The sequence below is a fragment of the Heptranchias perlo genome, chromosome 16 (genome assembly GCF_035084215.1).
Source record: "Heptranchias perlo isolate sHepPer1 chromosome 16, sHepPer1.hap1, whole genome shotgun sequence".
NCBI classification, from domain to species: domain Eukaryota; kingdom Metazoa; phylum Chordata; class Chondrichthyes; order Hexanchiformes; family Hexanchidae; genus Heptranchias; species Heptranchias perlo.
In genome coordinates this window covers 9669670-9683269 of record NC_090340.1, presented here as the reverse complement: position 1 = coordinate 9683269, position 13600 = coordinate 9669670, and the positions used below count along the sequence as shown (strand labels likewise).

General features: G+C 49.0%; 1 protein-coding gene across 2 annotated transcripts in view; it reads left to right on the top strand.

Moving 5' to 3' along the window:
* The window catches only part of st3gal2 (ST3 beta-galactoside alpha-2,3-sialyltransferase 2), a 424632-nt gene that overhangs the window by 323441 nt on the left and 87591 nt on the right, over positions 1–13600 (top strand). For both annotated transcript variants that reach the window (XM_067997644.1, XM_067997643.1), the window contains one exon: positions 10205–10398. In XM_067997644.1, coding sequence (XP_067853745.1) covers positions 10205–10398 — 194 coding nt within the window. The remainder of the gene's footprint in view (positions 1–10204; positions 10399–13600) is intronic.

The window sequence follows — 13600 nt, the reverse complement described above, 5'->3', positions numbered from 1 at the left end:
TCACTTCCCAGTATCTATTATTCCATCTTTTGCTATTTCTTTTGGTGTTGCTGTTCCCTGAGGATTAATCCAATGAGCACTAAATCTGGTACTAATTTATTCAGGCACTGCACAGTCTCTGGTAGCAGATTGCAATATTACGGGGATGGAAGCAGGGTCACAGGATGGGTAATAGCTCCAGGCAGAAGCTATGCATTTATTCAACAGACTGTTATCTCACCACCTGCCGTCAGTAGTTCCATTTCTCTGCTGCTGTGCGCATGGTGGGGGAACTGTCAGTCGGAGCTGTCAGCTGCTGACACATGTTTATAAAAGGCAACCTGAACAGGTCTGGGAAGAATTAGTTTGTTTCCAGGATGCCTAAAGAGAGGCATGATTTGTCAACACACTGCCACAGACTGTGGAGGGGGAGCACAGCAAATTTAACCTTCTAAATCGCCATAGAAGATGGCAGCTTCCCTGACTGGGTAAGTGTGCTGCCAGTGTGGTACTGTGCCATACAGACCAGAATGTCCCAGACTGAATTCCCAGTGTTTGCTGAGTTAAGTTGATCTCAGCTGATGCAGCAACTGGGATGCTACAGTTGGCTTCAGCAGCCTCGGGATAAGGAAGGGAAAAGTTGGCCAGAGTTCCCGCTTCTGATTGCTGCCTAGTGATTCCTGCTGGAAAGTGCCCATGTGCAAATGTCACATGAGAACAGGATCAGGCACATCTGTGATAACCCCCTTAGTTCCGGCAATCACTGTCTAGGCTCACTCGTGTTGTAAATTGGATAGCCAGGTGGTGAAGGATAGAATAGTAGAGCCTAGTCTTCAGTTACTTCCAAGTCTTTATACAGAGTTCCACATTACACCCACATCAGCTCTCTTATAAATGGATACATGAGTGTTCCCAATTGATGCACACCACCTGAATACAATTAACACTAATTGATATAAATCACATGGATACAATTAACAACACGTACAGAATTACCACTTGGCCAAGATACCAAACTGCAAGCCAGTGCCCGTGGAACCGTACCCCAGTAAGAGTTGGCATTTTCCAGAGAGAAGGTGAGAAGTTGGGGTTGATGGGAATGAAACAAATAATTATTTTAATGGGGATGTCTTCCCCCTTTTCAAGTTATTATTCTTCCTACCATTTGGTCTCGTGCATTAGTGGTCTCCGGATCAGTTACCCTCTTATTTTTGCTCCCTCTCTGTTGGGGGGACCATCAATGACTGTGAGGGTGGGTGGGCAAACTTCTGCTGGGCCCCGCCTCTTCCTCTAGAAGGCACTTTGAACGAACATCTGGAAGGGACATGACCTCTTGTCTTCCCTCCCTCATATAATCTCCAAATTTTTAGAAGTCAAGATTGGTATCACCTAATCGGTAATTCTTGATTTATCTTTTCTTCTTTCCTACACTTTTCGTCCTCATTAGTGTCCTTCACTACGGGTCTTAGCACTTCACCTAAGTATCTTAATTTTAAAAATTGACAGTGCCTCAGGGCGATTATTCCTCTAATTTTTCTCTCCATTCCTGTGGTGATGTACCTGGATATCTTACCATGCTCACACGGCTAAGCATGTGGAGATTCATTAGGGTGAATCCATGACCTGCACGGACTGGCACTCCAATATGCACTTTTAATTATCTTTATATAAGTTTCCTCCCACTTAAACAAATGAATTTCCTCCCGCCCAGCCCGCTTTGTCATGCCTCCACATGCCATCCACTGATCTCCAGAGAGGGCAGGCGGGGGTCCTGTTATTAATCCATCTGCCAGTGCCACTGATCAGCTGGCTGTTGGGGACGTGCGTTAATGGTCTCCGGATTAGTTACCCTCTTATTTTTGCTCCCTCTCTGTTGGGGGGGACCATCAAACATTTCCTAATCGACAGTATTCTCTAAATGAAAACCTTACACTGCTGAATAAACCAGCAATCCTCACAGCCAGCACAGGAAATACAACAACTAGCATTTTTAAGAATTCATTAAAAACACATATTGTCGTTTTGCTTTTCAAATGCCACTGCAGCCTTCTAGTGTTGAACTACCATTACCTGCACAATGGGAAGGCTCCTGCCTACAGCCCCATTAGCAGTCTGCACACAGCCTGTTACCCCTAGGGAATCAAGAACCCTTTGCTTTATCAATGTTTAACTTGTGTTAAAAAGGCGTGCCTTTGCCTTTTTACTAGTTAGCTGCTGTGACTAATCCCTCATTTATAGTAAGGAACGAAGATTGTATTCAGCTAGGAATCTGACCTCATCTGCTACTTGTCAACTGGATAAATTACAAGTAGTGGTTTTTAGAGATCAGTGCCAAGATCCACTAACTCACCTCGGGACTGCCATTCTGAGGCTGGGGAGTAGGTTTGAGGCACACGTACCCACAATAAGCTGGAGCCCAGTGAGACCCAAAAACTACCAAGAAACCTTGCCCTTCGGGTCATCGCAGCATGTGCATCAAATGCACTGGAGGCCTGCAGTGTAATCAAAATGGAACAGGCTGCATTTGTTTCGGGGCAGGTTTTGGCTTTATACGAGATCATGGAATTTCACATAAGGCAAGGAAAATCTAATTACACTGCTTTCATCAATTTTCATAAGGCTTTTGACCTAGTGCCTCATTGACCATCGTGAAGAAATGGAAGCTGTGGGAGTAGTTAGCCAAATCTTGAACTTTATCTTGGATGTGTGCTCCAGCTCATCTTGAAGATACTGATTAGAAGATGCAAGAAGCATCTGCTCCATTTGTTCATTCATATTAGTACCTGGGAGTTCCAGTTCTAGCCAATGCCAACTTTACCTTGGACACACTGCTCCTAAGGACCATACTGAGAAGGGGTAAAGAGCACTTTGGTCTTGTTTTCCATCAATTATAACAAAGTCCCAATGTAGAAGAAGATTGTACATATAGGTGTCCTCGCAACATTTATCCCTCAACCAATATCGCTAAAACAGATGATCTGGTCATTTATTTCATTGCTGTTTGTGGAACCTTGCTGTGTGCAAATTGGCTGCCGTGTTTCCTACATTACACTTCAAAAGTACTGTGGTGCTGCTACAGAAGCAGGCACCTCCTTGACTATTCCAATGACCTTGTCCCTAGGAATAGGAATTGGTCAACAGCAGGGTGAAGCCCCACCCCATCGCAATTCCACCCTTTCAAGAGGATCTACTGAATTTTGTACACTAGGATCTTTAACGTCTGCCTGAACAGGCAAACAGTGCCTCTGTTTAATGTCTCATCCAAAGGATGGCAATTCCGAAAATTCAACTCTTTCTCAGTGCTGCATTGAAGTGTCAGCCTAAGTTATGTGCTCAAATCCTGGAGTGGAGCTTGAACCCAGAGGTGAGAGTGTTACCAACTGGGCCAAAACAACAATTGTAGATAAAAGTCTTGGCCCTGAAATTCTGCAGAGCTTCTCCGGGTCTCCCATCATAATTTCATCAGGAGATTGGTGGACCCCCCCCCCCCAAAAAAAAAGCCGGCGTTCCATCTCCTGTTGGAGTTACAGCAGGAGACAGGGGGAAGCCGGGCACTTGTGTCTAGCTCGCATCTGTAACATTTCACAAACCACCTTCAGACACTAGACTTCAAAAGTGCAACAAACAGAAATTCCATTTCTTTCCTGACCTTGGACAGGAACCTGATATTGATAAGACACTGCCCATCTACAGAATATTCCCTCAGAAATTAGCTTCTAATTGATCTAAGGGTGTGCCTACTTAGACCCTACACAGAGTGGCCTTTAGGGAAAGGCTGGAGGAAACTCAGCTCTTTCCTAGCAGCACAATCTCTTATCTGTGCTTCATCCATGCTTTTTGTAGTATATAATCAATGATTTAGATTTAAATATAGAGGACATGATTTAGACGTTTGTAGATGATACATAAATTGGCAGTGTGGTTGGTAGTGAGGAGGAAAGCTGTAGACTGGAGGAAGATATCAATGGACTGGTCAGGTGGGCAGAGAAGTGGCAAATGGAATTCAATCCGGAGAAGTGAGGTAATGCATTTGAGGAGGGCAAACAAGGCAAGGGAATACACAACAAATGGGAGGATACTGAGAAGTGTAGAGGGACCTTGGAGTGCATGCCCACAGATCCCTGAAGGTAACAGGACAGTAGATAAGGTGGTTAAGAAGGCATACGGGATACTTTCCTTTATTAGCCGAGGCATAGAATATAAGAGCAGGGAGGTTACGCTAGAACTGTATAAAACATTGGTTAGGCCATAGCTTGAGTACAGGTCTGGTCACCACATTACAGGAAAGATGTGATTGCACTCGAGAGGGTACAGAGGAGATTTACGAGGATGTTGCCAGGACTGGAGAATTTTAGCTACGAGGAAAGATTGGATAGGCTGGGGTTGTTTTCTTTGGAAAAGAGGAGGCTGAGGGGTGATTTAATTGAGGTGTATAAAATTATGAGGGACCTAGATAGAGTGGATAGGGAGGACCTATTTCCCTTAGAAGAGAAGTCAATAACCAGGGGGCGTGGATTTAAAGTAATTGGTAGAAGGATTAGCGGGGAGTTGAGGAGAATTTTTTTTATCGATGGTTGTGGGGGTCTGGATCTCACTGCCTGAAAGGGTGGTAGAGGCAGAAACCGTCATCGCATTTAAAAAGTACTTGGATGTGCACTTGAAGTGCCGTAACCTACAGGGCTACGGACCAAGTGCTGGAAAGTGGGATTAGACTGGATGGCTCTTTTCTGACTGGCACAGACACGATGGGTCGAATGGCCTCCTTCTATGCCGTAAATTTCTATGATTTCTAGATCCTAGACTGCCCACGAGCAGCACCACAGGAGATCAGCTAGTGCAACAAAAGACAAAAGAAAAATAATGAATAGCCCAGGCAATAATCAAGGGCTATTATCTTCCCAGTGTTACAGCAGGTGGTGACTATGCTGTACTTTCTTTTGAGGGCGTTTCATCTGAAAGTTGCCCAGCTCAGAACTATTAAAACAGTAGAAAAGATCAATGAGCTCAATGCTGCCGTTAGTGGTTTGCAAGCGGAAAATTGCTGAACATGGAGAAACCGTCCTGATAAACCATTGTTTTTTTGCCTACACAGCGACAGTGACTGCACTTCTAAAGTAACCCTATGGCTATGAAGTGCTTTGCAGCATCCTGTAAGGCGCTAAATAAATGCAAAATCTTTCTTTTTGTACCTAGCATGTAGAAGATACTTTGTCGGATCAGCTTTCTCCCCCCCGACCAAACCTTTGATTAATTGCTACTTTTCCCCTGTAAATTGCGGAGCAGGCTTCTTCTGGTAGATGTGAAGGTGCAGGTTGCTTGATTGATGGCTAAGCTCAGCATTGAATAGAGCGAGCCATGTGCCTAATATGATTATCTGTGTGGATAGTGCCACCAGGGAAAGGGATGAGCTCAGGTTTCATTGCCATATCCTCTAGAGTGAAAGTTAATATGGCAGATGTCTCTGCTGTATGCACAGAATGTACAAATAGACTCAAGCTAAGCTATTTCACCTGTTAGGAGCCCCATTTTATTCAGGCGGAGTCCAGTAGAAACACAGACCAGTTTGTAAAAGTATTTTTTTTTATGTAACTTGTGGAACCATAATGAAGGGGCAAAACCCATCCTGCAGAATATCAGCAAGTCTGAAAGACACGAGGTATTTGGGGAACTAGAGATGCCAATAAAGTTCAAGAGTGTGAAATAAGAGTGAGACAGTGGTGGTGGGGGAGGAGAGGAGAGGAGAGAGTTAAGGCACTTTTATGCTGCCTAGTTTTTTTTTTCCCTTCTGCCTCAGAGGAGCAACCTCTGTGCATTGCTCTCCGTGCATTGGATTTAAGAGGCTATTAGAAGTGCTTTTTAGGGAGGAGAAATTGAAATGAAGACTAGGTGAAATTGATCCATCCAAAAGGGCCGAATGACTTTTTCCCCTCCTTAAGGTCCTTATGATTGGACTGTGTCCTGTAACGTGTTCCAGATATCTATTATCTCATATCTCTCCCCTCCCCCTCCTTCTTTCTCTTTCTCTTTTTCTCTCTCTCCCTCTTTTCTCTCTTTTTTCCTCCCCCTCCTTCTCTCTCTCCTCCCCCTCCCCCCCTCTCTCTCTCTCTCCTCCCCCTCCCTCTCCTCCCCCTCTCTCTCTGTCTCTCTCTCCTCATCTCTCTCTCTGTCTCTCTCTCTCTCCTCCCCCTCCCCCTCTCTCTTTCTCTCTCTCCTCCCCCTCTCTCCCTCCCTCTCTCTCCTCCTCCTCTCTCCCTCCCTCCTCGTTCTCTCTCTCTCTCCTCCCTCCTCGCTCTCTCTCTCTCCTCCCTCCTCGCTCTCTCTCTCTCCTCCCTCCTCGCTCTCTCTCTCTCCTCCCTCTCTCTCTCTCTCTCCACCCCCTCTCTCTCTCTCTCTCTCCTCCCCCTCTCTCTCTCCTCCCCCTCTCTCTCTCTCTCTCCTCCCCCTCTCTCTCTATCACCTCTCGCTCGCTCTATCACCTCACCTCGCTCACGCTCACGCTCTCTCTCTATCACCTCGCTCGTGCTCTCTCTCTCTATCACCTTGCTCGCGCTCTCTCTCACTCTCTCTATCACCGCGCTCGCACTCGCTCTCTCTCTATCACCTCGCTTTCTCTCTCTCTCTATCACCTCGCTTTCTCTCTCCCTATCACCTCGCTCGCTCTCTTGCTCTCTCTCTATCACCTCGCTCGCTCTCTTGCTCTCTCTCTATCACCTCGCTCGCTCTCTCTATCACCGCGCTCGCACTCGCTCTCTCTCTCTATCACCTCGCTTTCTCTCTCTCCCTATCACCTCGCTTTCGCTCTCCCTATCACCTCGCTCGCTCTCTCTATCACCTCGCTCGCTCTCTTGCTCTCTCTCTCTATCACCGCGCTCGCGCTCTCTCTCTCTATCACCGCGCTCACACTCGCTCTCTCTCTCTATCACCTCGCTTTCTCTCTCTCTCTATCACCTCGCTTTCTCTCTCTATCATCTCGCTCTCTCTCTCTCTCTATCACCTCGCTCGCTCTCTCGCTCTCTCTATCACCTCGCTCGCGCTCTCTCTCTCTATCACCTCGCTCACGCTCTCTCTCTCTATCACCTTGCTCGCGCTCTCTCTCTCTCTATCACCTCGCTCACGCTCTCTCTCACTCTATCACCTCGCTTGCGCTCTCTCTCTCTCTCTATCACCTCGCTTGCGCTCTCTCTCTCTCTCTCTATCACCTCGCTCAGGCTCTCTCTCTCTATCACCTTGCTCGCGCTCTCTCTCTCTATCACCTCGCTTGCGCTCTCTCTCTCTCTCTCTCTATCACCTCGCTTTCTCTCTCCCTCCATCACCTCACTCGCGCGCTCTGTCTCTCTCTATCACCTCGCTCGCTCGCTTTCTCTCTCTATCACCTCGCTCGTGCTCGCTCTCTCTCTCTATCACCTCGCTCGCGCTCTCTCTAACACCGCGCTCGCGCTCTCTCTCTCGCTCTTTCTCTATCACCTCGCTCGCGCTCGCTCTCTCTCTCTATGACCTCGCTCGCGCTCTCTCTAACACCGCGCTCGCGCTCTCTCTCGCTCTCTCTATCACCTCGCTCGCGCTCTCTCTCTCTATCACCTCGCTCGCGCTCTCTCTCTCTATCACCTCGCTCGCGCTCTCTCTCTCTATCACCTCGCTCGCGCTCTCTCTCTCTCTATCACCTCGCTCGCGCTCTCTCTCTCTATCACCTCGCTCGCGCTCTCTCTCTGTATCACTTCGCTCGCGCTCACTCTCTCTCTCTCTCTATCACCTCGCTCGCGCTCTCTCTCTCTATCACCTCGCTCGCGCTCTCTCTCTCTATCACCTCGCTCGCGCTCTCTCTCTCTATCACCTCGCTCGCGCTCTCTCTCTCTATCACTGCGCTCGCTCGCTCTCTATCACCGTGCTCGCGCTCGCTCTCTCTCTCTATCACCTCGTTCGCGCTCTCTCTCTAACACCGCGCTCGTGCTCTCTCTCTCTCTCTCTATCACCTCGCTCGCGCTCTCTCTCTCTATCACCTCGCTCGCGCTCGCTCTCTCGCTCTCTCTATCACCTCGCTCGCGCTCTCTCTCTCTCTCTCTCTATCACCTCGCTCGCGCTCTCTCTCTCTCTCTCTATCACCTCACTCGCGCTCTCTCTCTCTCTCTATCACCTCGCTCGCGCTCTCTCTCTCTCTATCACCTCGCTCGCGCTCTCTCTCTCTCTCTCTCTATCACCTCGCTCTCTCTCTCTCTTTCTCTATCACCTCGCTCGCACTCTCTCTCTCTATCACCTCGCTCGCACTCTCTCTCTCTCTCTATCACCTCGTTCGCGCTCTCTCTCTAACACCGCGCTCGTGCTCTCTCTCTCTCTCTCTATCACCTCGCTCGCGCTCTCTCTCTCTATCACCTCGCTCGCGCTCGCTCTCTCGCTCTCTCTATCACCTCGCTCGCGCTCTCTCTCTCTCTCTCTCTATCACCTCGCTCGCGCTCTCTCTCTCTCTCTCTCTATCACCTCGCTCGCGCTCTCTCTCTCTCTCTATCACCTCGCTCGCGCTCTCTCTCTCTCTATCACCTCGCTCGCGCTCTCTCTCTCTCTCTCTCTATCACCTCGCTCTCTCTCTCTCTTTCTCTATCACCTCGCTCGCACTCTCTCTCTCTATCACCTCGCTCGCACTCTCTCTCTCTCTCTATCACCTCGCTCGCGCTCTCTCTCTCTATCACCTCGCTCGCGCTCTCTCTCTCGCTCTCTCTATCACCTCACTCGCGCTCTCTCTCTCGCTCTTTATCACCTCGCTCGCGCTCTCTCTCTCGCTCTCTCTATCACCTCGCTCGCGCTCTCTCTCGCTCTTTCTCTATCACCTCGCTCGCGCTCTCTCTCTCTCTCTCTATCACCTCGCTCGCGCTCTCTCTCTCGCTCTTTCTCTATCACCTCGCTCGCGCTCTCTCTCTCGCTCTTTCTCTATCACCTCGCTCGCGCTCTCTCTCTCGCTCTCTCTATCACCTCGCTCGCACTCTCTCTCTCGCTCTTTCTCTATCACCTCGCTCGCGCTCTCTCTCTCGCTCTCTCTATCACCTCGCTCGCACTCTCTCTCTCTCTCTCTCTATCACCTCGCTCGCGCTCTCTCTCTCGCTCTCTCTCTCGCTCTTTCTCTATCACCTCGCTCGCTCTCTCTCTCTCGCTCTTTCTCTATCACCTCGCTCGCGCTCGCTCTCTCTCTCTATCACCGCGCTCGCTCGCTCTCTCTCTCTCTCTATCACCTCGCTTGCGCTCTCTCTCTATCACCTCGCTTGCGCTCTCTCTCTCTCTATCTATCACCTCGCTCTCTCTCTCTCTATCACCCCCCACTCTCACTCTCTCTCTATCTATCAACCCCCCTCTCGCTCTCTCTTTCTCTCTCTCTCTATCTATCACCCCCCCCTCTATCTATCTATCATCGCGCTCTCGTCCTTTTCCACAGAGGGTTGCGAGACTGTGGAATGTACTACCAGAGTTAGCGATTGAAACACATTTAAGAATAGTTTAGATCAGTGGTTGAAGAACAGGGCTGTGGGAACAGGGTGACGCACATGGAATTAGGACAACTGTTAATGCAAAGAATAAACATGAAAACAGACCGGTGGGCCAAACTGCCTGTTTCCATGTTAGAATTTCACAGAAATTACATGTAATTAGATTCCAGACTGTAAATCTCTCCCAGATATCCATTATTCTACATATAAACCATCTGTACCCCTCGATTAGGTTCCAGCCTATAATTCACTACCAGGTATCCATTATTATCTTCTATCTATAATCTACCCAAAACCATGGATTGGACTCCGATGTAGAATTACTATCCATTTTTCTCTATGTAGATTGCCTGATCGAATAGGTGTGCATGGTGGAGGTCTGACTGCATGTTGGTGTAAATGAGTGTATAGGGTTACGTTGTAGTGTGCATCAGTGCCTGGCAGTCCCACTGTAATCAGAGATGTCCATTTATAGGAAAACAATCAAGAAGTATATTTTCGCCCATTACAGACATTTGTCCAGCAGGTTCCTGCTGTTGCAGTGGGAGCCTTTGTGTGTCTGAAAAAGAGCAAAGAATTAAATAAGTACATAGGGAATACAATGTGAGGCTTGTTACTGGACAATGAATCGCAGTTGGATGAGAGAGTTTGATAAATGGGTGGTGTTTACTAAGGCACAGCAGCCTGGACTTTCATCTACTGACTGCTTTATTTTAAATCCCCATTTTGTCTTTTTCTTCCTCTGCACCTTCCAGGTGCTTCAGCCACAGTTCAAACCACACAGCCTGAAGGATGTTTTGTCGAAACTCTTCCTAATTGTACGCGGAGATAACCCGTACGGCTCATGGGACCGTTCCCGCTGTCGACGCTGTGCAGTGGTGGGGAATTCTGGAAACCTGCATCAATCCCATTACGGAGCAGACATCAACTCACATGATTTCATTATGAGGTAAGCCCTGAGACTGCACAACACTGAGAGACCCAGGTGTGGGATCCTTTTTGTTTGTTTGACAGTGAAATAAGCAAACGTTTGAATCCATGTTAAATGTTTGATTCTGCAGAAATTGAAAGGAAATAGAGAAAATGTTGGAATACAAAGCATCTGAGAGAGAAGCACAGATTCTTTTGGGTGCACAAACTTCACCTGAGCCTCACTTTCTTTCAACTGTTGTGTGTTTCCAGAATTTTCTCTTTTTTATCGGGTTCTCAGCATCTAGGAGAGGAATTGCTGGATGTAAAAAGACCAAGGTCCATCCAGTTCACCTTCTACCACCCTGGTAGTCACATGATACAATGATAATGGAGTTATTGACTAATCATAGCGATCAATCTATATCAATGAGTCTACAACAGACCCAGAGGAAATCCCAGTGGTGGAGAGCTTTGGGAACCATAGGTCCAAAGTCACCTGTTCCTTCCAAGCATGGTCCATTTACCACATGTCACATCTCAAATTACTCATATACTGTATCCCAAAATATTATTTTCTGAAAGAAATTTTTCTAATTTGCATTTCAATTAATTAATACTAACTGCTCCCACCGTCTCCCATAGATTGACCACTCACTCACTGAAATATTGTTTTGAATTTACCCCCTTCAAACGCAGACCACGTTCTCTGGTTCTACTGTTCTGGACAAAATGAAATAGCTTGTCATGGTCTACGTTATCTAGTCCCTTTAGAATCCTAAAATCAGCAATCACATCACCTCGGAACAGGCTCGAGGGGCTGAGTGGCCTATTTCTGTTCCTATGGTCAAAGCTTGCAGCTGTTCTTTATATCTCTACTGAAGATATTGCACTGTAAGGTTCAGTACTTTCACCTATACTGAGAGCAGGGTGGGCAGTGAAGACATACCACTTAAAGGGACATTGCAGGAGAATGGCAGTATCCTATTGAAAAGAGGGTGTCCTACCATCTGGAACCATTTAGAAGAGGGAGCACTGTTCCCTCTAAGCTGTGCCCATGCACGGCCTCGCAGCAGTCTGTTGTGTGCCACGCACTTAAACATTTCGCCCGCGCACCAAACCAGTGCTTTCAGCCCCTCTCCCACACCGACCGGTCCCCGGGCCCCTCTCCCGCACCGACCGCTCCCCGGGCCCCTCTCCCGCACCGACCGCTCCCCGGGCCCCTCTCCCGCACCGACCGCTCCCCGGGCCCCTCTCCCGCACCGACCGCTCCCCTGGGGCCCCTCTCCCGCACCGACCGGTCCCTGGGGCCCCTCTCCCGCACCGACCGCTCCCCGGGCCCCTCTCCCGCACCGACCGCTCCCCGGGCCCCTCTCCCGCACCGACCGCTCCCCGGGCCCCTCTCCCGCACCGACCGCTCCCCGGGCCCCTCTCCCGCACCGACCGCTCCCCGGGCCCCTCTCCCGCACCGACCGCTCCCCGGGCCCCTCTCCCGCACCGACCGCTCCCCGGGCCCCTCTCCCGCACCGACCGCTCCCCTGGGGCCCCTCTCCCGCACCGACCGGTCCCTGGGGCCCCTCTCCCGCACCGACCGCTCCCCGGGCCCCTCTCCCGCACCGACCGCTCCCCGGGCCCCTCTCCCGCACCGACCGCTCCCCGGGCCCCTCTCCCGCACCGACCGCTCCCCGGGCCCCTCTCCCGCACCGACCGCTCCCCGGGCCCCTCTCCCGCACCGACCGCTCCCCGGGCCCCTCTCCCGCACCGACCGGTCCCGGGGCCCCTCTCCCGCACCGACCGCTCCCCGAGCCCCTCTCCCGCACCGACCGCTCCCCGGATCCCAGGCCCTTCTCCAGCTCTACCTCCCCAGTCCCCAGTGCTTCAGCCCCAGGCGGCCTGCTCTGCCTCTGGTGCTCAGGAGTGGCCGATCCCATGGCTGCAGCCCCAGCCGCTGCATTGTTTACTGTGTTGCTAGGAAATGCAGTCAGTGAGCAGCTGATTGGCTGCGTGGAAACCAGATCAGGAAGTAAAATCGAAACCGATGCGTTTGTCAGTGGCCAATCACAGATTGGACCTATCCACCCAATCAATCAGAGGCCAGGCATCTCCACCCAATCAATCAGAGGCCAGGCATCTCCACCCAATCAATCAGAGGCCAGGCATCTCCACCCAATCACAGACGAGGGGCCCATACATCAAGGCAGCCAAAACTAATGAGACCTGCAAGATGTACAATTGGAATGCAATAATTGTTTAAACCCTGCTGAGGATTCAGTGGAGGGGGAGGGGAGAGCTTTAGTTAAACTCTTCCCTATCCCCAAATTCACACTGATTTGACAGCTGTTTTATATTTCTGACTCAATTTAAAAATTCTGATTGCACACGATTTATTTCTGTTTGAATCAGTCATTAAGCTGATTCAACAAAATGCTGATTGGAATCGTTCCCATCAGATAATTTTTAATGAAACATAACGAGACTGGTCTGCTCAATCCCAGTGCAACTTTAGAAACCCATTTCACAAATTATACAAATTCATCAGCCAATATAACACTAAATTGTTACAATTATCCATTATTTTGTACATTTGCTCTGTTTGTTATTTACCCTGAATTATGTTTTCTAAAAAGATGTTCTATTTAAAATTGTGATTTTTTTTATACGGTGGCACACACAGCCTTTATATCGGTGCACAAATCCAAATTCATTCTGCACATGGCTGAAAAAAATCAGAGGAAACATTGAGAGGGAGTCTCGCTACCTGGACCCTTTTAAGGAGTATTCACACAGTCAGGATTGAGCTTAACTATAAGATTTGATTTCCAACCACAACCTAGACTGATTTTGATGTCCAGATTTCCTGTATAGGGAGAGGAAGTGGAAATTGGGATGTGTCATAGAGACCAAACTGGTGGCTGCAAGCTTCTTTAAATTCCCAGGAAAATCTGTGTGCCTAGCAATTGTATTATGCAGATCCAGAGTGGCCATCCAATTGGTTTTGAACTGGATAGTCTACTTCTAGGGGTCATCGCCAATAATTGTGATGTTAGAAAACCAGACAGGAAAAGATGCTTTTTAATAGATTGTTTTTTTTTAAAAAAGGCTGTATTTATGCACAAAAGAAAGAAAGACTTGCATTTATATAGCGGCCAGAGGTGAAGTGAGAGTGACTGCCCTTGTCATCAAGGCAGCATTTGACCGAGTGTGGCACCAAGGAGCCCTAGTAAAATTGAAGTCAATGGGAA